The sequence below is a fragment of the Danio rerio genome, chromosome 20 (assembly GCF_052040795.2).
Source record: "Danio rerio strain M-AB ecotype USA chromosome 20, GRCz13ab, whole genome shotgun sequence".
NCBI classification, from domain to species: Eukaryota; Metazoa; Chordata; class Actinopteri; order Cypriniformes; family Danionidae; genus Danio; species Danio rerio.
Genome location: NC_141040.1, coordinates 25,422,497 through 25,447,303, shown reverse-complemented (window position 1 = coordinate 25,447,303; position 24,807 = coordinate 25,422,497). Strand labels below are relative to the sequence as shown.

At 34.7% G+C, this 24,807-nt stretch overlaps 1 protein-coding gene across 3 annotated transcripts in view; it reads left to right on the top strand.

The window, feature by feature from the left end:
- syne2a (spectrin repeat containing, nuclear envelope 2a) overlaps positions 1-24,807 on the top strand; it is a 165,523-nt gene that overhangs the window by 100,268 nt on the left and 40,448 nt on the right. For 2 of the 3 annotated variants that reach the window (NM_001365331.1, NM_001365330.1), the window contains 20 exon segments: positions 1,797-2,000; positions 2,086-2,247; positions 3,107-3,232; positions 7,194-7,399; positions 7,546-7,669; positions 7,745-7,927; positions 8,030-8,176; positions 8,585-8,764; positions 10,135-10,290; positions 10,415-10,570; positions 11,522-11,692; positions 13,945-14,075; positions 14,315-14,519; positions 16,354-16,536; positions 16,653-16,766; positions 16,867-17,021; positions 17,823-17,970; positions 18,616-18,710; positions 21,211-21,442; positions 21,531-21,725. In NM_001365331.1, the coding sequence (NP_001352260.1) occupies positions 1,797-2,000; positions 2,086-2,247; positions 3,107-3,232; positions 7,194-7,399; positions 7,546-7,669; positions 7,745-7,927; positions 8,030-8,176; positions 8,585-8,764; positions 10,135-10,290; positions 10,415-10,570; positions 11,522-11,692; positions 13,945-14,075; positions 14,315-14,519; positions 16,354-16,536; positions 16,653-16,766; positions 16,867-17,021; positions 17,823-17,970; positions 18,616-18,710; positions 21,211-21,442; positions 21,531-21,725 (3,273 nt within the window). 3 annotated transcript variants of the gene reach the window in all.

The following is a 24,807-nucleotide window of genomic DNA, read 5'->3' as shown; positions in this document are numbered from 1 at the left end:
TTTACTTTTTCTATGTAAGAGAACTTGATTGAAAAAGAATTTTCAACATGCTTGAACCATCTACACAATGGAGTTTAGTTCTGTTTGGTTTTTCAACAGTATTTTGTTACAAAGAAAACAGAAGTGATAGCTTTGGCTATGTATTTATTTTACATATGGTACTTATATTGTTAATAATTTGCATAGTTAATATTGTTCTTTGATGTTTAGTTAATAAAGATTTTTCAAATGTTAATTAATAAAAAATTGTTTTAAAAATTGTGATACGAACCGAATTGTGGGTCAAAAATCGTGATACGAACCGAATCGTGGGTTTGGTGTATCGTTACAGCCCTAATATATATATATATATATATATATATATATATATATATATATATATATATATATATATATATATATATATATATATATATATATATATATTAGGGCTGTATATATATATATATATATATATATATATATATATATATATATATATATATATATATATATGCGCGTGTGTGTGTGTGTGTGTGTGTGTGTGTGTGTGTGTGTGTGTGTGTGTGGATAGGAAATAGATGGATGGATGGATGGAACACAGTGGCGCAGTGGGTAGCACAATGGCCTCACAGCAAGAAGATCAATAGCCCTGGCCCTGGATCAGTTGGCATTTTTGTGTAGAGTTTGCATGTTCTCTTCGTGTTTGCGTGGTACAGGTGAATTGGGTAAACTAAATTGTAGTGAATGTGTGTGTGGATGTTTCCCAGTGGTGGGTTGCAGCTGGAAGGGCATTTGCTGTGTAAAGCATATGCTGGATAAGTTGGCGGTTCATTCAGCTGTGGCGACCCCAAATTAAAAAAGAGACTGAAAAGAAAATGAATGAATAGACAGACAGACAGACAGACAGACAGATAGATAGACAGATAGATAGACAGATAGATAGATAGATAGATAGATAGATAGATAGATAGATAGATAGATAGATAGATAGATAGATAGATAGATAGATAGATAGATAGATAGATAGATAGATAGATAGATACGCAACTGACACAGGTAGATCATGTGATAATGATAAATGGTGGATGTAGTACATCTAAATTCCATTCATACCACTCAACGCAAATTCAAATGTTGTACTTACTCGAGTAGTATGCCATTTCAGATGCAGCCTCCATCTTATGATGCTCATAGTGCTTTAACAATTACTCAAGAATCAATTGTAGAACTACGAACATTTTTAAATGCTACTTAAGTCACAATGCCTTTGGGAAACAGACCGTAATAAGAATCATTTTTACAGACTTCTTAATGGTCCCATGAAGTGCTTTGAAGTATGCATTTTTTAATCGATGTTTGATGTAATCTGAACCGAAACACGAAGAGAAGGTAGGACTTAGTGTAGCCCCTCCCCTTTTTAAAAATAGCCAGTAGCGTTTATCACAGCTCAGCTGGTGAAAGTGGTTGAGCTCAAGTGCATCAAATGAAAAGCAAATGAGAAGCATCATGAAGAGGGTGGGGCATGTCAGATACAAGAGAGCATTTGATTGGTTATGATTTGATAAGAAACTGAAGTATGAGGTGACGTGAATGAAACGGTTGACCCATTTAGGCGGAAGTAACAAACTACAAGCTTTACATGTTTGTATCAGTTTTATACTTCTAAACGCGATTTATATAACTGTTTTGAAGCACACTAGCTTATAGATGCCTTAAAATAATAATACTGTTTAAATTTCATGGGACCATTAAGTTCACAATGCTTTTGTGAAACGCAACCTTGGTGTTACTAATCCAAGTGTTTGTTCTGTAAGAATGTGCAGGGCGGCACCTGGATGTTAGTTATTGACCAAAAGAAAACAGCGGGACAAAATACCGAGGAGATTCAGAGATGCTGTGAAGCTCTTTTGAAAGGTCTGCAGGGTCTGCTAGATTTGGGCTCTGATCGGCTCCTGCGCAGTCAGGATGAAGTGCCACACAACTACAGCCAACTGCACAATCTACTTGCTGGACACAAGGTACACTGTAGACTGACCTATTTTAAGTATTGTTTGGAAAAAAAGATGCATAATGCTAATGATGTTTACTCTTGACTGGGAACAGAAATACTTCCAAGATATGCAGCAGAATCTTGTGATGGTGAAGCTGCTATTCCAAAAGCTGCCAGAAGGGGCAGTGCAGGGCCAAGCAGAAGTTGAGGACCTGATATCGGATCTACTGCATCGAGCACAGAGACATGGCATCCAAATGCAGCAAAGCTCAGAGGTACAGAGATCGTTTAATTAAAGCAAATATTATATTTCATAAATTGAGTGTATGACTTTTATTGTTTACAGTAATGTTGTTATTATTGTGTTAACAAAATGCGAGCTGGCATTATCGCGCATGTAACTTTTAGGAAAATACATCTTGTGTCTCCTAAAGCACTGACTTTGTGATTAGAGTGCAATTAGATCAACCCTATAATTCAAGCTCTGAAAGCAGATAATATTCTTCTGAGGCACTTTATTTTTATATTTTAAAAGATATCAAATATTTAAGTAAGATCACACCATTTTCATTCTTGTTTTATACAATTTTAGACAACAGTTTAACAAGTTAACACTGGGTGAGGTGCAATATACAGGCATGTATATGCAGGCATGCTATTGTTTGTTTTTTGTTTGTTTTTTATTTGTTTTTTTACACCATCGAAAATAATTCCAAACAAAATAAATACTTAACAAAATTACAAAGATATCATCATTGAAAAATACCATAAATTATTCAGATTTTTTTTATCAATATTACTTTTCCTCCCCACCCCTTTTTTACATTGAGCCATTATGTGTCTCAATTAAAACTAAACACAACTAAATGTACATTGTCTTTTTTGTAGGTGTATGTTGTTGTATGTTGTATTTTGCACTGTCTGTTTTTTTGCACAGTCTGGAGCCAGCACCTAAGCTTTTCACTCATCACAGCACATATGCTGCTGATGATGTGACAATAAAAGTGATTTTATTTGATTTGATTTAATTATAATGTAACACGGAAATATTTCATAGGAGTTTATGACGTGCAGAAAACAAATTATTAATTAATTATGAGCATCGCAATATACTCTGTTGTATGGGTGTTACAGAAGTGGTCTCAGTATGAGGAGGTCTCTCACAGACTGCGCAGGCGGTTGGATGAGCTGGAGACAGACATGTCCAGTCTCAATGTAGAGCCGGAGGGAGACCTGCAGGGTCAGCTGCGGTCCTATGAGGTTAGTCATTTCTCATGCATGGGAAAGTGCAGTGTTGCCTCTCTCTCTCTCAGTATTTCTGAGCTTCTTTGATTTTAGGTTTATTTGATTTCAGTGTATGTTTCTGGAATGTTACAGTTGCATCTATATGTAAAGCTAAATAAAGATATGATTTGCCTCTCTCATTATTTACATTACTTGTAGATTTGCCTTAGATTTTCTTCGGTGGGGTGTGGGGTTTATACACTCTATTACATAATAAAGTGACGCGTTCACCGCCCTGTCATTTTGGCTGATTGGCTTTAATAAACCCTTTTCACAAGACTGTTTAATGTAACAATAGCATCTTAAATGCTTAAAAGTTTATAATATTTAGATTTTTTTAATGTATGAACATTTATATCTATTTATGTATATATTATATCATCTTTGCATCAAATTACAAAAAACGAATTACCGCATATGCGAGGCATTTGTGATGTAGCATCTATGGCAGGGGTGTCCAAACTCAGTCCTGGAGGGCCGGTGTTCTGCAAAGTTTAGTTTCAACCCTAATCAGACATGCCTGGGCTAGCTAATCAAGCTCTTACTAGGCTTTCTCGTTAAAAAGCCAAGCTTCTATGGGCAGAACAGAAAATCTGACATTGTTCTCTCTTTCCGCCATCGTTATCAGTCTAGCACCACCATGGTGTTTTTCTTTTATGATTTCAGCAGGGATTTCAGCAGGGATTTGGACATTTGGTTTTCAACAGGATTGTACAACAAATATTTGTTGTACTCTCTTATTCACTGCGCTCTAAATTTACCCTACTATGATGACTTCCGCTGCTGAAAAACTCTGAAATGTGAAAAGGGTCCATATATGCTGTTTTTAGACTAACAAAAGTTTTGAGTTCTGAAACTTACTGGATGTTTTTTTTATAGTACTAAGACATCTTCAATGTCAAAAGATCAAGGGATTGTGATTTCTCAGTTATTATACCACATAGACGCTGTAAGGTTGCATTTTACTGGCTGAACACAGTTATCTTGTTGGGTCCCGAGCAAGAAGTAATACGTTTTGGAGATGGTGTATGAGGAGGGCCAAGTTAAGGTCTTCTTTCTTTGGCTATATGTAGCACAAGGATCTTTATTATTATTATTATTATTATATATATTTTTTGGTCTAGAACACAATGTTCCTGATTCAATTACTACAATAGTTGCCATATCTGAAGAACTTCATGTTCTGCTGTTTGAATTGGCCTGTCTTTTTTCTTCTTTTTTTTTGCCCCATAACAATTGCGAAAGCACATTTTCAGATACGTTGCCTCACGCCGACCAGTGGTACGCTTGGTTGTATTCGTACTATTTCTCCTTTCATAACTACCAAAGCTCATTACTCGGGTGGATTGATATTGGAGGAACATCAAGCAACCCTTTTTGTGTCTGTAATAGATGGACATCAGACTCACTCTCATTCCCACAAGCCTTTCCACCTGAGCAAGCGCTTGAAGCTGAGAGATGTGATGTGATGAGATGAGGTGGAGCAGATTCTCAAGTTTTTCTTTAAAAGTTTTGACCACTTCAGTTGATCAGTTTTAAGACGTAATCACTGGGTGTTTTGAAAAGCTGAATGAATTGAAATGTTTATGCCTGACAATATTTGCCATATGTTTTTATTAATATACCGTAGATATTGAAGTTAAATTATGTTGACAGACCACTGAAGCATATGGGAAGAGACATAGCTCAAACACACACAAATTATTCATTATCATTACATTTCATTTTATTATATTAATACACTAATTAAATTACATTTAATTACACTGCACTACATTATATTATAAACCTTTTAAAAAGTTCAAAGGTTGGAAAGCTTTATAATTTTTCTGCTTAGGAAAATTAAAGTCAAGTTACAATAGATCCTCTTAGTGTTATAAAAATGTCTCATTTTTGTTTTGAACTTTCTGTTTATATAAAAACTTGATGAAACTTGATCACATTGGTAGTCATACATACATAAAATTCAGAAAATTATTTTTCCATTTCTCAGTGAATATAGACAATGTATTTTGGTGCGTTTAATAGTTTTATTAAATGGTTACATTAAAATTAAAATAGAAGAGTATGGTCACATGAAATCTTTAGGAATGGAAAAATAAAGCAATGAATAAAAAACAAAGTACAAATTTGAATCTACATTTAATAATTTTTATGGTTATCTTGATTTTTTCCCCCCTCTTTATTTACATTTTATTTAATATTTTCCTTAACATAATCATTGGGCTTTAATCATTTGTACACTGTTATCTTATTAAATAAGTTCCGCTTTTGGCGTTGGTACTAGAGTAAACACAGTACTGCTCTTAGGTCACTTGTAGTTTCACACAAAACACTTTAAAAAATAACTAAAGTTTGTTATTTCTATATTTTTCAGTAGCATGTCTGTTTGAAATATCCATTTAATTTTCCAAAAATTATTTTTGTCATTATTTGGGGTCGCCACAGCAAAATGAACCACCAACTTATCCAGCATATGTTTTATGCAGTAGATGCCCTTCCAGCTGCAACCCATCACTGGAAAACACACACACACATGTTTGTTTTTTTGTGAAAAGTGGGTACATTACATAGGTGTCCTTTCGTTTTATACTGTTTAAACCGTATATTGTATTGCCCTCACCCCACCTAATCCCTAAACCCAACCATCACAGGAAAGTGTACAGGTTTACTCTCTGAAAAAAATCATCTTGTGTGATTTAGAAGCTTTTTGAGAAATAATGACGTCACCATTGTCCTCATATTTCATCTCCTTTTCGTAATACCTGTGTCATACCCATGCCGTTATATAGATTTGTGTCCTGATATGTCAAAAAAAATACATACGCGCACACACACATACACACACACACACACACACACACACACACACACTCATTCACACACATACAGTACGAACAATTTAGCTTGCCCAATTCACCTGGAGGAAACCCACGCGAACACAGGGATAACCTGCAAACTCCAAACTGAAATGCTAACTCACCCAGCCGAGGCTTGAACCAATGACCTTCTTGCTGTGAGGTAGCAGGGTACATTAGCATATCTTTTTTGGTCTTGTGTTCAAATTCAGATTTTTTGGTTAGAGATATTTCAGTTCTCTGCTAAGGTTTACGGTTGTGTTTTACTCCCTTACTATGATAGGAATTTATGGCTGGTCAGATTTTCTGGAGACTCTCCACTGAAATGTACGGTTACCTCTTTAGTATGGGATGATCATAGCTAAGAAAGTTATCCTTTGTTTCTAGAAGAAAATGTTAGGCTTCTTGGACTTACCTCCACTTTACATTTGGAAAGAATTACATATACCACTTCTGGGAACTGCAAAATTTGATAAAATGTGGGTCTTTTTTCCCCCTGAAACACAACAAAGACTAATACTGTAATGTTGTTTAATTTCTGAAGATCTATAATTTTAATAGATAATGTTTTCTCTCTTTGTTTACATCCATTGTTTTGTCTTTTTATAGGTTATGTATGTCACCATTTTCCTTGTTTCATGCTTTATTTAACATTTTGCACAGATTATTATTTCATGATGGGTTTGTTCTGTGCCTTCAAAAACCTTAATAAAAAAACTGAATAGAAGAGCATGGTCTCATAACATCATCTAGCAATAGAAAGATAATGCAGTTAAATAAAAAAAAGATTTACAAACTACAAAATTTCATGTTTTTTTTTTACTTTATTAATATTTTATTGAATATTTTTCTTTGGCATATTGATTGGGTCGTACTCATTTTTGAACAGTGATATTAAGTTATTTTATTAAATTAATTCTAGTTTTAATTTCAATTCTAGGCATTGGTGGTACAATAAAAGTCCCAAGTGAAAGTGTGTAAATTGCAGTCTTTAATATGCCTTTTTATTATTTTTATTATTATTATTATTATTTTTACTATTTTCTTTTCTATTTTGTTTGACTTCATCTCTTTATCAGAAGCTGCACAAGATCCTGGAAGACACATGTTCTCAGGTTTGGGAGACTGAAGACTGCCTCAGGTCTCTACAGAAACAAGGTTACTGTTGTGAACGGAAATTCCAGACTGTCTCAAAATCCCCACTGTTGATGCACTGGAAACATCTTCATAATCAGCTACAGCAGAAGATACAGTCTACACAGAAAATCAGAATGAATTATGAGAGGTATGGGGAAAATGTAGAATCATTTTAAAAATCTATAATTTCCCTTCACCAAATTATGATTTTATTTGGAGGTTTGAATTCCCCATGGTTTGGAGCAAATCTTGTTACACTGTAAAGCATACCGAGGTGTGTATTTGTGTGTATAGGTTTCAGCGTGATTCAACAGAACTAGAGGAGTGGATGAGATGTGCTCATGAACAGCTTCAGAAGTGGAAGAGTTTCTCTGGTTCAGATACGCCGGAGTCCAGAATGGCTTTTACCCAGCTCATGGTGACTTGATCTCTCTTTTATATTGTCTGCCCACATTCGCCATGCCCAGTGTTGTGACTTTCATTGTGTGTTCAGGAGTTCTTCAAGGATCTGGAGGTTCATTCTGCACAGAAAGTGTCAGCAGAATCCACAGGCACACAGATCCTTCAGCTAACAGACAGTGAAGCCCCAGATCTGCGGACACGACTGGCTAACCTCCAGGAGGAATGGACAAAACTGACCAGCGTGCTGCCCGCTCTTCAACAGACACAGCGAGAAGTATTACTAATGTCTCATCTTCACTCCCTCTGTCACTTCATTTGCTCTTAATAGCTTCATCAAACAGATATTGCTACAGTAAGCGTCTCTTTATCTTCTTAGCTGTTGGAAGGCCAGTCAGACAGTCAGATCTTGGCTGATTTGTCTTCCTGGCTGCAGCATATAGAGAGGCGGCTGGAGGATGAAAGCTCGGGGGTTCATTGTGCCCTGGATTCATCAGAGCTGTCTAGACATTTACAAGCTTTAAAGGTATTGCACCTACGCTTTTAATTCTTTTGATTTGTATAATTTGTGAATATTACAGTCATCTTGTTAGGTTCGTCTGAAGTTTCTTATGCTCTGCTTTAAAAATGCTTGTTCTGCTGCAAAATCTGAATTCTGTTTACTAAATATATATTTGGACTGACTTAATATTAGTTGACCTTAACTAATATGTACTTGCACTGAAATTAGACAGTTAATGGACTTCCTCTGTAAATACATGTTTTTACATTGTGCTCATTGTTGAATAAATACCTGTAATTACATTTTTAATTACATTGTTGAAACTTTAGCCCACACTTCACAATTCACAATATTATAATTTACAAGTTTATATTTCATTATATTATAGAAAATCCAATGTCTGTTTTAGAGCTACTTTTTTTTCCATTTCAGCATGTTAAGGCTGAAATAACCAATCAGCAGCCATGTGTTGACTTTCTGAACCACCGATGCATGAAAGGGGCAGAGTCAATGAATGAATCCACCAATCGCAGTGAGCGTATCCTCTTAGCTGAGCAACTTGGAGCTTTCAATCTAAGATGGCTTGTTCTACAGGCCAAGATTGACGGTGTGGTGAGTACAGAAGCACATCATTTATCCAGTAGCCTATATTACATTGTAGCCATCTTATATAAAGGCTGATGGTCACATTGTTGAATTGTCAAATACATTTTGTGGACTTTTCAAAAGTTATGGGTGCACATGTTTATATAGGCACCAGATGCTCCATTCAGAGAAAAAAAGAAATGTTGCTTTGGAATTATAAGGTTCTGTCTGCATTCTAAGTAATTTTGAGATATTGAGCTTCAAAGATTTTGCATTCCATATAGCAAATAGTATGCGTGTAACTGACCCTAAATGTACTCTTAATGTTATTAATTTAATTAAAAAATAAATAAAAATTGATGTTGTAACAGTATGTTAATGTTTAAGAATATAGTTAAATGTTTTGCTTACTATTATGTTTATTTAATGTTTTAGGATGAATATTTTGTTCTTGTTCAAATTAAGTATACAAGGCTGTGCTAAATATTTTTTCAAATGTTAATTATATGTAATTGATATGATGATATTTATTGTTGTAATTAAAATCTCATAAATTAAATAAATTATTGACTCTTCAAGGCTTAATATCAAATTTAAAGACAATGAGCTACTGAGTTGTTTAACAAAGTTTAATAAACACTGAAAATAACTAACTAACTATAATTATACAGACACAAATAAAAAATAATTCACATTTAATGACGTTTTTTTTTTTTTTACTACAAAGCAGTCAGGTGGAATGACAAAGAAAGATCCTGCTGATTTGAAATGCTAATTTGTTCACAGAAAGAACCTTATAGATCCAAGCTAGAGTTCGACTTTGTAGATAAAACCTTTTTTTGCTTTTTAAATAAAGTCTTAAAATGTAAACAACTTTTACACAAACATCACATGGTGTAAATAAGTTGTCATTTAATAAGAAAATGTGAATAACTCAAATTTGACAAAAATGTCAGATAAAACCTTTAAATTCTAAGGTTGACGAAATGTTTGCTGAGGATCTGTTTACTGATAATGTTTAACTTTAGTTAGTAAGTTCAGTTAATGCACATTATGTTCCATTTGTATTTTGCTGTGTTTGTTATATGTAATAGATCTAATGAAATATCGACTAGTCAGTGTGCATCTCCGATCATCTAGTCCTTTTTTATGTTGTGTTTTTTACTCACAGTTTTAGATTTTGCATTGAGTAATTACTTAAATTGTGGAATATTACACATTTTAATTGTGTTTTCAAGAACATTTAATTTACAGGTTTTCATAAACAATTTTAAAGTTTTTTTTTGTTTGTTCTTTCTTGCTGTCTGTAAGTTAGCAATCAAAAATGCATGATTATTACATAGATTTAAATTCTAACATATAGCCTCTTACAATGTGATGGTTTCTGTTGTCTCCAGTTACATGATGTGGAGGACCAATGGCAAGCCTGTGGAGACAGAGAAAAGTTATTGCGCTGTATACACAGCTGGATTTCTCAGCGTATGGAATGGGTGAAGAACAGCTGGAGACCAGGGAGCTGCTCACAGATTGAGCAAACATTACAAGAGTGCGAGGTGAGTTCAACCAACCTGAAGATTTTTTTTGTCACGATTTTGATAGGTGTGAGAGTGAAATCGAATCAAAGGAGAGCTTTTAAAGTGAGAAACATCAGAAAAGTCACACAGTGCTTTGTTTCAGGGCACAGAGAAGCTGCTGCAGGTGAAGTCCATTGAGCTGAAGGGCTTGGAAGCTCTTCATCTGTTCAAACAGCAGGACAGAGAACATCCTGGAGATCAAGCATTCTCCAGGCAGCTCAATTCAGCCATAGAGGACTGCAAAACTTTGAGCCAACAGGTAAGTTCTTTGAAACTTGTTTTACTGTGTTTTTTTTTTTTATTAAATATTTTATTTAACAGGGATGTACTGTATTGTATTGAACAAAGCTGATGGTAAAGACATGTATAATGTTATGAAATGGTGCGATATACAGTTGAAGTCAGAATTATTAGCCCCCTTGATTTTTGTTTTTAACATAATTAGCCGAGTTAAGAATTTAAATTTCACTTTTAGCTGTATAGAAGTGTCTTGAAAAATATCTAGTCAAATACTATTCACTGTCATCATGGCAAAGATAAAATAAATGAGTTATTAAAACTATTATGCTCAGAAATGTGTTTAAAAAATTTGCTCTCCATTAAACAGAAATTAAGGATTAAAATAAGAGGGGGGCTAATATTTCTGACTTCAACTGTATATGGAGTCTATTGTATCCTTCTATTTTCATTTTTCATTTCTTCAGTAAACCCTTTTTAAAAGAAGATTACGTCTTAGATTAGGTCTTGCGTCTTTTCAACTACTGGTTGTTGTACTAGCTCTAAAAGGTGATATATAAGGATGTGCATGAAAGGTGTGCCACTACATTAATTACGCATTACAAAAATACAATTGCATCCCTAAGTCTTGTTTACAGCTATAAGATGCCAAATATATTGCAATTTTGAATCATTATGCCAAGCACCATGTGATGAGAAGTGGCTTATATATTCCACTCACACGCCTATATGATTCACCCATTCCTTTAAATGTAATTGCAACCATTTCAGTGCTGTACATTTAACTTTCTTCTCTATTGTTCTCTTTTGTGTTTGCACTTGTTATGCTGCATGAATATAAAAATTCTCTTGTATTGCTTGTTTTGAATGGCCACAGATTGCTAATATGTCCAGTGAGTGTTTACTCATTATTTCTGATTTATTAAAGAAATGTTGTTCCTAGAAGCTTGTTGTTTTTTTTTCTCCCCCTCAGATAAATGCTCTCAGGTCAGATTTGCAGCCAATCAAGGATGAGTGGGTACGCGTTGAATCTAAAATGAGTGCAGCAGAACTGCAAACAACCGGGGTGATCTACAGACTGGAGCTCTGCAGAGTCCCTGTGTTCTCATCTGAGCAGAGCCGAAGTCACGTGGAACAAATACAAGTGAGCAAACAATTCTGACCCAAAAAATCCCAGTGGAAAAAGATTGCAAATGTACTTTTTTTGTAAATTATTTTCTGAGGTTTTGTTTGAGAATTTACATAATTCCTGCCTAAGGCTTGGTACAGTACAGGTGTTATTAGTGTGTCATTACACATGCAAGAGATGCTGTTTAACATATCAAAATTACTGAAACAAAATGTGCTTTTATTCCCCCAACTTATATTCTTTAACATAAATAATATTGGGAACTCGCTTGAGTTGTGTTTAAATGTCTTTGTTAGTAGTAGTTTAAAGTAGTTTAAACAGACAATTTTTTAACAGTATGTTTTTGCTCACACCCCACAAATATATAACAAATGATCCTGTTTTTCACTATGAAATCTGACAGACACATGTAGTTACTTTTTAAAAATGCACACCATGATCTGATTCACTGGGGGCATCAGCATCAACGCTTCTTATTCACTTTTAATGGGTGACATTAAGCATTGTCGAACTGAATTGTGGATCTGTTGCCGCTGCTTTTCAAGCGCTAATGGTAGTGTCAGCCAATAAGGGGTGCTTTCCAAAAACCATCTTTAGCCAATTAAGGTCTAAAGTTTTGTTGTTACAAACATAATTCATTGATTTGGCATTCCCCAAATCCATCATTCCAATGAACGTTCGCAAACTGCATAGCAAACTTGTACATTTCCAACTACACCTCTAGAGCTGTAGTTAAAAGCATAGTTCCTGGCTGTGTCCCCGTTTTCCCCCCTATGCCCCATTTATTTGAAATATTCTAACATTCAAACTTGGAATGATTTAAAAGTTACTTTGAAATAGGTGTAATTTGCTTTCAGAGTATTTTTACTGTTCAGTTTTAGCCATCTACTTGTTTACATTTGCGCTCCCTTTGTAGTGGTCTTTGAAAACATTTATGCCATTTTGAACGCAGCCATGGCTCATGGCGAAAGCTATAGGTGACCTATTATTTAAAAGCGTAATTGTTGTTACGTCTCCAAAGCTTGTGAAACCAAAAATATTTACTATAAATGAATGCTTTTAATTTATAGTAGGTTATTTATTAAGAAATGTATCTGTACTGTATACTGTATGACATGGACCGGTTGGTTAGAATATTTCTGCAGTGGTTTGAATGTGTCAAATTGTAAATGTAGAATTTAAAAAACAAATAAACAATATTTTAATTAATAATAATAATAATAATAATAATAACTATTATTATTATTAATAACAAGATTTTAAAAAGATTTTCTTTCTTAATAAATGACCTACTGTAAATTTGAACCATTAGTCTCATGATTTATATGATTTATATATCAGATTAGAGTGTTAGCTAAGTGGTTTTTATGTTTTAGAGTAAAATATGGAATATTCTCAATAATATTTGTAAAGGAAACATAGACCCCATATGTGTTGTTTACATATATTTGACTTAATATGGAAATCGAATCGAAATTTTTATCTAAACTAATATTGGATTTTTTTAAATGCTTGTGCGTTTAAAACAATATAATTTGCACAAAAAAAGTATGTGGCTTTTCTCTAAAAACGTTTTTACTCCACCCTCTTAAAAGCATCATTATGGGGGTTTTACATTTATAACTAACGTGGTTCAAATAATGGATCTGCGGCAAAGCAGCTATGGTTTTGGGAAACACTCATCACTACATCGTTCTTTCTCCAAACGATGCACCGTACTGTAATAGTTCAGCCACAAGTTATGACGTTGTTTGGGAAAAGCACCCCAGATTGCTTTATGCAAATACCCCAGCTCAAACAGCAGTTGCAGTCTAATTTTATTGGCTAATACTGCTTTGATGATCGCATCAACCCCATCTTCAGACAAGTCCTCCATAAAGCCTTGACGCTGAAGCCCTGTGTGAAAAGTTCCAATTTTATTGAGAATTTGCATAACATAATTCAACATGGTCATCAGTTATGATTTGGAGATTATGTTATCCTACTGTATATTGTTTTGGTCACACTTTATTTTAAGGTATAATTGTTGCTTTTAACAAACCATTAACTAACACTTTTAGCTCATTAAACTGCTAATTTTCTGCTTATTAATAGTTATTAAAGTAGTAGCAGAGTTTATTTATTGGATTGTAATTAGCATTGAAAATAAGATTATACTTTTTAAGTATTAATAAACAGATATTTTCTTAATAATAAGCAGGTAATAAGCCTGTAGTTAATAGTGGGAATTGGTACTTCAACCAAATTGTTGCTATGATTTCTAACAGGAGCTTAAAAGGGAACTAAATCAACCAGACATCTGGACATGCTCAACTGAGGTGCTCTCTAACTTGAAAGAAAAAATCAAGCCCTTTGCATTTAAACTTCTGTCTGATCGCCTTGAGAAGGAGAGAATCCGGTGAGTATTTTTAACCTCTCAGTACTATACTTGACACTTACCTAAAATTGCAGTGTCACCAAATTGTTAATATCAGTATATCTCTGTCTGAAATTGAGTCAGCATCAGTGAGGAAGCAATAGCTGGTAGCGTTTCTTTATAAATTGTCAGATGAATGTTTATTGGATTCATTGATTAGTTCAGCTAATGTTTGCATGTTTACTGAACCTGTGTGGCTGTTCATGTTTATTTGTTTTCAGACGTCATACAGTAACTGAAGACGTTTGTGAAGATTTGCTAAAAGCCCAGAATGCATTGCAGCTCTGGCTGGGATATGAGCATCTCACAGAAGAGTGTCGTGTTCTTTTGAATCAGCATTGGGAGAGACTTGGAGAGCTTATGAATTCATCAGATAGAGAAGAAAACACTGTAGAAATGCTCATCAGCAGGATGCAGTACATTAGTGTGAGTACAAACATATTACAGGTGCAAACGTTTTTATGGTATGATGTGGTCCAAATGTATTGAAATGTATTTTAATATTCTGTCGAAGTCGTCGGACCAAGAATAGTTCGTCCAATCAAAATGCTGGGTCTGAGCATTACAATAGGCTATCCTGCCTGCCTTTCAAAATATGTTATTGCATATCTCCGCTCAACTTGAAAATGGAGAAAGCATTACATCATTGGAGCGTTCACATGTGCGCTTCAGACAGAGAACAGCAGACAAAGTTTGGTGTTGTAAATACTAACTGTACTATAAAGTTGTCCCCCTGGTGAATGTTGAGTGATGTATTTTAGTTATGTTGTCTTGTGCATATTTACGTATTCAGAAGGCGTGGCTTTGAATGGTAATTTGCAAGGTGGGTTGTAGGCTTTCATTGCTATCAGGCTAACATTTGAAATTTCCAAGATCTCCTATTGGAGGTCATGGTGAAAGTCTATGCTATAATATCATTCTACACTTATATAATATACCTATTGTATACGTAACAATCCACATAAAAATCTGTTCATGGCAACTACATGTACAAAGGTACCGGTTTGCGTTTTATTTTGTACTGTTAAGAACATAGGTGGGTTTTTTGTTTTGTTTTTTGGGTTGTATGATGCACAGCGAAAAACACCAACCAGAAAAACATCCCCAGTTTCAGCATGTGCTTGTTAAGTGTTAATTGTTTGAGTCCTGCAGATGGGTCTGCGGTACTTCAGTTCCAGTTTTGCTTTTGAAAAGAAGGAACATTGAGATCTGAGCTGAAGCTTTTCTTGATGGGCTAAAAATATCTGAGACCTGTGCTGCTCTTACCAAAAAAAAAAAAATGCCAACACAAAAGAACAGGGAATTGTGAAGCAGTTCTAATTTATTCCATTTAAATTGGTGTTTTTTTCTTTTGTTTATTATGTTTATTCTTATGTTTATTAGCTTGCAGTGCATGCACAAATAAATACACACAACATATAGTAATGAATGGATTGCTACAGTTGTAGAATGTTAAAAATACGAAAATAGTATTATGTTTCAATTGCATAATAGTAATATAATAATAATAATAATAATAATATGTTTTAATACATATTGAAACATTGTATGACTGATATAATAATGTATTAATTTATAAACTATTTCTACAATTAAAGGTCTAAATTAAAAAAAAATTCTGTATATATTTTGTATAAATGGAAAATGTAAGTAGTAAAAGTCTTTGAAAACAAACATGCACAGTTCATTCAATTTCGCAACATGTCTGTGAAACCTTACGTGGTGTGTTTTTGTTTTCAAGACTTGAATCTCCTTCACATTCCGCACATATACTGTACTCCTCAAATGAATCATTGCAGAGTTATCTAATTGTAGTGTTTCAGTAGCTGCCAGACATTTTTATGATGAAAATCCTACTCATCTTAACTCCCAAAACTTGTTATCAGTGGCTCACTAGAATTTTTTTTTATAATCCCACTACGTTTAGTAGTTAATAGGATTTATGAACGGTTTTCAAATTAGCCTTTTGTTTTTATTTTTTGAGACTTATAAATAAATAATATCATTGTGGAAATCAATATAATTTTTTTATTTAAATTATTTATTAAAATAATTGAAAGTTCACATGAATGAATTTTTATTTCATAGCACTACAAATGTCTTCATTTTTAATCACTGTGTTGCCTCATTGATCAATGAAATGAAATCTTTCTAAAGCCTAACTAATGAACAATTTAATTAAGAGAGTTAAGAGTCTTTGAGGTGATAAGTGTTAATTTCCCATGTGGCTTTTCAATATGAACACAATTGCCTTTCACAGGCTCTGGAAAAAGACCTGACAACCTTGCAAAGCAATGTGGGTAAAGTCATGGAGGCCTCAAAGCTTCTCATCGGTCAGATGCAACCCCAGTCAGCCCCCCTAATCAAATCAGAAACCAGGCTGCTGTCACGTGACCATGTGCATCTTGGCAGGGTGCTTTCTGAGATCAGGATTCAAGTACAGGTGAGGATGGAAAATTGTACTAAATACAACATTATTTAGTTTGATTTATACATAAATTGATAGCAGAACACAAATTCAACGTCCTTTACACGTGCTGTGCTGTTTTTTGTCTATAGGAGGAGCTGGAGGAGCAGCGGCACTTCAGCACTGAGCTAAAATCCATCGAGAAGCAAGTAAAGAACTTTGAAAGCATTATGAGCTCCTCCACTACAAGCATGGAGAGACTGAAGGTGAAACTGTGGCCCGTCTTAACATTTCTTTTCATCTTCCTCATTGTTTTGTGATAGTTATATTTTTATGTAAATGTTTCTCTTTTTTCATGCATATCAGATGGTTCTGTTAGATCTGAGTGGGCTGAACCCTAACCTTGCTGCTCTGAATCAAAGGAGCCTCAGATGCTCTTTAAGTTCTGCAGAGGAAGAGAGGTTGCAGACCCTTAACACGCAGTGGGGTCAGGTGTTCTCTCAGGCTACAGAAAGACACAGGCAAGACAAAGCTTCACTGCACTTATCCTGTTTGCTATTTAGAAATTTCATTGTAGCCCTGAACTACAGTTGGAATCATCAATTTATCTGTAGAAATGTATATGCAGTAGTGCTGTTAAATGCTGTTTAAATTAGTGCTATTAAATTGAGTACAAAATAAAAGTTTGCATTAGCAATACTTTTGTTGGTACTTTGTATTTATATATAACAAGATATTTTTTGTTAGATATAAATGACCATGTGTCAATATTGTTTATCAATGTTTTATCAGTGTCATGTTATATCTATCCATCTATCTATCTATCCATCAATCTATCTATCCATCCATCCATCCATCCATCCATCCATCCATCCATCCATCCATCCATCCATCCGTCCATCCATCCGTCCGTCCGTCCGTCCGTCCGTCCGTCCGTCCGTCCGTCCGTCCGTCCGTCCGTCCGTCCGTCCGTCCGTCCGTCCGTCCGTCCGTCCGTCCGTCCGTCCGTCCGTCCGTCCGTCCGTCCGTCCGTCCGTCCGTCCGTCCGTCCGTCCGTCCGTCCGTCCGTCCGTCCGTCCGTCCGTCCGTCCGTCCGTCCGTCCGTCCGTCCGTCCGTCCGTCTGTCTGTCTGTCTGTTTACCTTTCCACCAATCCACCCATCCATCTCTCTATCCATCCATCCACCTCCCTTCTAAAATATCATATTATAAAAACAATACATATTATAAAAATACAAATATATCATGACATGTTTTCCCTAGAAAACAGACTTCACTGTAACATTAGCTGTATCTAATGCCAAAGCACATCTCTGTCTGTAGGAAGATGTATGGAGAGCTGCTGCGTGATCAGAACTTCCAGCAGAAGTGCCAGTGCTGGATGGAGCTCCTGGACAAAATGGAGACTGATTTAGCCAATCCGACCCCTGGAAACTGTGCTTCTGTAAGAGATCTGCTTGCTGCACATCAGGTAGAGCTTATTCTTTAAATTTAAGCTCTTTTGATATTTAGAAATTGCAGGCTTATAATACTAATTGTGTTGTTTCACAATGACCATATAAGCATGATAAATAATAAAAAATATGTTAAAGAAAGTTTATGCTCACCAAAGCTATTTTAATTTTTGTTTAGTATCATAAAATGTTAATACAATTTTAAAAAATACTTAATATTTTATATAAAAATATGACTCTGTTATTTTTATTTAATATTATTTTAGTCTCTCAGTCTCTCATACAATCCTTTTAAAAATCATGATAGTATGCTGATTTGGTAATCAAACATTGATTATCAGTAATATTGCTGCTTATTACTATTGAAAAGTCTTAAAGTTAATATGTTTCAGAGTGCATAGATTAATCTTAAATCACCTAAATCCTTCATTTCTGAATAAAAATAGAATTATTTCTCCCTTTTTTACAAAAAAATTTGTGTCAATCTGATTAAAATCAATATTATTGTTTATTGTATCACAGTCAGTGCTAAATGACCTCTAATGATCTGTTTCTTTTCTTTTTAAAAGAAATAAATGCAGCAGGAGCTCCTAGTAATAGAGTGCTGACTAAATCATTTCAGAGATGCATGTTTACTCATATATTAGCACTAAATCTTTCAGAGGCTGAAAGTGGAGTTCCTCATCGGCCAGCCGCTACAGGATGCCATAATCAATGAGGCTTTACACTTCCTGGAAAGCAGTCAGAATGAGGACAGGTAAGCTTTATAACACTGCACTCAATAACTCGCTCCCTAGTAAAAAAAAAAAAAAACTCTGCTTTTTACTCACTAACCTTCATTGTGGGATTTTGCCATGGATAAGAAATCAAAGAACGCCGTGCAATAATTCACTCTGAAATGGACGTCACCTAATGACTAATTAAAAGTGAGGTTCTCCAGTAGATTTCTTGTGCACAGGCTCCAGCTGAGGCCATAACTCTTGAAGTTATGTGGTGTGGAAGAGCTGGAACAAGCTGGCTCACTCTCAGGAAATGAAACTGCATGTGAAACCAGCATGAAATAATTTTTCTTTTCAGCCGATAAGTGCTGCTTTATATGAAGCTCCTGCACGGCTGCATTCAAGATGTTTCTCAGCTCGGGTTTTTCCATTGCAAGAGTAAATGTCATGTTGAGAGCCGCATAAATGGAGTTGGTTGGTTCGTTTTTTTTGACATGACTGGCGTGTGGAATTGCAGTTAGTTTTTCAGTGTTAATATCTCCAATATGTACTGCTCAGTTGTTGACATCTGTGGTCTGAATTCATGAAAGTAATTCTGTAATGCTACAATTTATAAGGCTAGTACATGCAATAATGAAGTTCTGTCATCGATAATTTGCACTGTGACATTTAAGTCTTCATTGAAAGTCCCACAAAACTTTTACGGTTCATAGGGGGCTCGTAAAAGTAATCCACATGAATGGATTGTGTTAATCCAACACTGTAAATAAACTCATATGATCAATAAGTCATTCCAACAAATGTTTTTGTTATTTCAGCTTCATTCAGTCAGGTATGCAAGATTCAACTTGATGTTTTAAGTCAGTTTAATCAAAGTCCCGTTAGGGCAAGTCATTTCAGTCTGCCATCTTTGAAACGCCAGTATGCGCAGGCATTCTGTCTGAATGGAGAAACATCAAGTTCTCCACACCTGTTTGCCAAGCTTACAATTATGTTACGGATTTGGATTAATAAGTTTAATTTCTAAACGTTCGAATCAAACAAAATTGCTATTTTTTAGACTGCCCGAGTTAATGCGCATGCGCACTCAAAAGGAACGAGATTACCTCACCAACCTCATTTATGGCTGATCTACACTTTATTATCCTCTGAAAAATGCTTTGTTAGATTGCGCTGGTCTTCTGAAGTAATTCACAACTTGATCTTGATGGTGAATCTCCTCCAGAAATGACAGCAACTCTTTGTTTACAAGTTAATGGGCCTTTGAGTAGTTGCTGCTGTCATGGCATGTGCGTTTGACAGGATGTACTGTACCTCGCATTCATTTCATACAGATTACAAAACCAAAAAGGTTTTGTTTTTAAGTGCACTTAGTTAATTTATAAGAACATATTTCAAGCTTTAGGTGGATATATGTCTCATGTCTGTGAAGCAAGTATTTACTGAGATTCCAGTGTGTTTGTTGTTGACAAAAAGTGTTGTAAAAGCACTTTTTGCCATATTGATCGTTACACTTTCCCCCATTCAAAACTATATGAGTGACATGTCTTGTGTATTCTATAGTCTTTGGTTTATTGTAATAAAAGCTAAACTGCTTGTAAAGTTCATTTGATTCATTTAAAAATATAACGCAGCCAAAACTTTTTTTTTTACAGTGTTTTGTTCATTTTGAAGCATCAAAGTTTTGGGTGGATTAATTTTCAATGAAGATAGATACTTCTCTCAGCTTTCAATCTCTTAAAAAAGCATCCTAATTTGTGCTTGTGAAGACAGGAAATCTTAGTTTTTTATTAAACATCATTCGTTCATGAACTTCTTGAGGCATCAATGTTTTGGGTGAATTAACTTTCAGTGGAGCTTGAGAAATATGTACCGTTTAATTAAGTAAAATTAATTATTTTTCTTTGTGATAGTTCTTTTTCATAAAACATAAAAGGGTTATTTTTAAAAAATATATTTTGATTAACTTTTTTAAAGTATCAAAGTTTTAGACAAATAGACTTTCAGGGGTGGTCGAAAAATTTCTTGGTTTTAAGTCAATTGAAAATAAGTTAATTAGTGTTTATGATGGACAAAAGTCTTTCTTAATAAAATATATCCAAGGGTTACTTTTTTGTGGTGCTACAGTATAGATTCTTATTATTTCAATTAATTAAAAAACTAATTAATAAGTGTTTTTGATGGCCAAAAGTCTTTTTAATAAACAGACTAAAATGATTTTTTAACATTATTTTAGTCAATTTTTTTTGAAGGATTTTAATGAAAAATATATTTATTTGTGTTTGTAAAGACAAAAACATAAAAGGATTACTTTCCAATATTTTAAAGATAAATGCTGCTAAAGAAATCTCAGTTTCAGTACATTTAAAATAACTTAAAATAACTTAAATTGTGATAGTGACCTAAAGTCTCATGCAAAGTCTTTGCAATGACATGATGTTCCAACCCAAGTAGATGGTATAAGCCTAAAACACCCTTCGACTCAAATAAGCTTTAGCAAACCTTGAAATGTTAACAAGCATATGTCTTTATGTTTAGGAGTTCACTTCTCTTGAGACTGACCCAGCTGAAGACACGCTGGCAGGAGACCCAGCAGAGGCTGCATCAACATGAGACACGTTTGGAGGAGCTGATGGGACAGTGGCAGCTATATGAAGCCGGTACAAGGAAACTTTCAAGATTATTTAGACACATGGAAGAACTTCTTTCTCCAGCAGGCCTGGCACCATGCAGCCTACAGCAACTCCAGCACTCTATAAAAGACTTTGAGGTAATATCATTCAGTAAAGGGGTTGCAATGATCTTTCCATCATTCCAATGTTTGGCTACAAAGTCAAATTATGTTTTCTGTCCTAAAGTGGACTGAGGAACAGCTTCAGCTTCATGAAGGCCTCTACAGGCAGACTGTGAAGGCTGGAGGACAGATTATTCCTCTAGTAGATACGCAGATGCAGAAGAGCCTGAAAACGCAACTGGATGCCCTTAAGGATACATGGGAGCCAAACAGTGACCTTGTGCAGAAAAGAAAGGCCCTTGCATACACCATAACTCAGGTATGTGGTCAATTTTTTTCAGATCTCCTGGACTAGGAATGCAAAGGTCAAATGGAATGATCTTCAATGAAAGAAAACAAAATCTTCAATAAAAAAGAGAATTGCAATATGTCATTGACAATAACTCAGTTTTCTAATTAGGGGAAAGTTTACTCAAACTCTAGGAGCTGCAGAGATCTCATACTCCATACACATGCATTTTGGGAAATTTTCATTAAAGACATGGCTGCTTATAATAAACAGTGAAATAAAGAAATGGGTTTTATTTGCAAATTTACCCCTGGTTTATTGTAGCATAGTGTAAAAAAAAAAAAAAACTATTTTTTATGGACCTTTTGTTTTACTTTAAATTCAACAGTTAAGCTATGGATAGTATGGTAACAATTATGGTAAATTTTTCCATTAGTTGAGTTACAACAACTATTTTTATTAAACATTTTTGGGAGTAAAACTGTTAAATTTTGATGATGGTATATTATGCATTTTAAACATTATATAATTGAGTGCAGAATTGAAAGTGAGCAGTCAATCTGATGCTGATGTTATTGTAGTCAGTCTTAACAGTGAACACAGTCTTGATTTTTTTTTAACCTCTTCACTGGAAGTCAAACACATCAGCTTCCATAATGAATAGTAAGCATCAAGATATTCACATTTGGGTGGGATTCAATTTCTCTGAAGATAACAGAGTTTGCCAGAAACAGTAGGTATTTTTTTCTGTAATTATTGAAGCGAATGTGTGAGAATAACACAGATTTAGCAGATTAGGATGGGATTAAAATTGCTACAGTAAGTATGCCTGTAAAACAATTTCTCTAATGACCTCCTGGAAAACTGCCAAATAGGGCTTAAGATGTTACTTTTTTGTTTCTTTCAGTACAACATTAAAGAGGATTGTTAACTCTATCCCTTACTGATTCCTAAAATAAAAATCAACAGTTACTGGCACTTTGACAGTCAACGAAAAAGTATAATAATACAGAGTTGACTGTATGTGCTTTTTAGAAAGTGATGACATCTGATGAGTTGCATATTTAATGATTTACCAAAGTCCATAGATTTTTGTTCAAGAAACAAAGGCACTTACAACTTGAATGGTCTGAAGGTAAATACAATCAAAGTGATTTTGAATTTTTGGGTGAACTATTCCTTGAATAGATTTTTTAAAGTTTAGTAAATCCTCAAACACTAGGTGTCTGATTATTATTTTCGTTAATGATTTATTTAATTACTTATTATATTTTTATTAAATGCAAACTACTGTAAGTGACTTTGCTAGAACATCACAAGAAAGTCAAACAAGATTAGGATTTCTAGATACAATTTATTACATGAACATTTATATTTGCATGTTCATAGCTGTTGTAAAATATTCTACTAGCATACACCTGTGATTGTTGTTTGGCAACCAAACTTTTTGTGTGATGAAATGAAATTTATATGGTTATATGGAAGTGCTTCATATAACTGACACTCTGTATCATGCCTAACAGCACCCCTTTACTGTTACACAGTGCCTATAGAAAATCATCATACCCCTTTGAATTAAATAATTGTCATACAACCTAAAATCAAATCACATTCCAAATGACTTTTCCAGCTTTGAAATGTTTTTGTAGCCTTGATCAAACATGTGCCTTTGTACAACTTTATCCTGAAGGTCTTTTGAAAGCATGATGTAATGTGAGTAAAGGTAAAGATTTTACAGAGTATATTCATTGCAAGTCAAATGCTACTTAGAGTTTATTTTTTTATTATATGAGATAAATATAATATAGACATAGATCTGTCTTAATGATACTAAAGCTCTTGCCTTATTGACCTCTTTTGTTTGCAAGGAGAGAGAGAGAGAGCAGAGTTTTCATAGGGGTCTCAGTCTTCACTGACCTACATACCCCACTAAGCATTTCACTAATAAAGAGCTTCATTTTAGAGGATGAGAGATCAGCTGTAATCGCACCATAATCCATAAATGAGGCAGCTGGGCCATATCACACAGAACAAGGGCTTTAAAAACCAGGGCTACTGAGCCACCGTGTGCTTCAGTGTCTACATGAATCATCTGTCACTGTTCTCAAAACAATGCCTCAAGGCTTAAAGTGGAGGTAGATGTGGGAGCAAAGCTTAGAAAAATGCTGTTTGATACAGGGCTGTGCAACAAAAAAAAACCTCTACCAATGATTATAAGAACTGCTACAAAAACTATGCTAATTCTTTTACACTTGAAAGGATGGTGTCAGAAACATGAGTGAAGTAAACACCTTACTTATAAATATTATCCATGAAACATGGTTGCTGAACTACTATGCTCAATGGATTTTTGTGTCAAACGAGACATGTATGTTACAGTTTTGCTTTGAAAAAGTCATTGGCTTAATAATAGTTTTGGCATGGTATTCCTCTAAATCAGTGTTTCTTTTACTCTGTCCTTGCTCCCCATTGATCTGCTTATTTTGCTTTCACTCTTATTTAACACACTTGATTTAGATGACCAGCTTATTAATTAAGCTCCAAGCGTGAACTGTGTTTTGATTGACACTTCCCTACAGAGTGTGCATTGCTCCCAAGTCCCTTTTCCTATTTGCTCTCTTAGGTCAATTATTTCACTACGGAACTTTCATTCACAGATTTGCTCAATGGTACTTTCTGCCATACCTTGATAAAAACATACAATATAAATTCACATATCACACAGTAAAATGCCGTTTAAATGAAACATAGGCTACTGTATGTGTTCCCTTAAAACTGAAATTATGGAGAAAAGTTATGTCCTTTCCTGTCCACTTTGTAGAGCACTTATTGTTGAATTGGAACAAATTTAATGAAAGGTCATGAAATGAAAAGGGAAACATGGAAAATGCAATGTGGTGGGGGCACAAGGACTAGGATTGAGAAATGCTGCATTGGTGCCGTAACCCAGAAGGGGGTGTAGTATGTGTGGGGGGGGATCAGCGTAGCAGAGGCCAGCTAGTAAAGTGCTGTGCAGGTGAACTTCACTTCTCTGAATTCTAAAGGTGCTCTAGCAACAGTTACACTGCCATAGATGCATATCGTTTATAGTGATTAAACCTTTATAATTAGC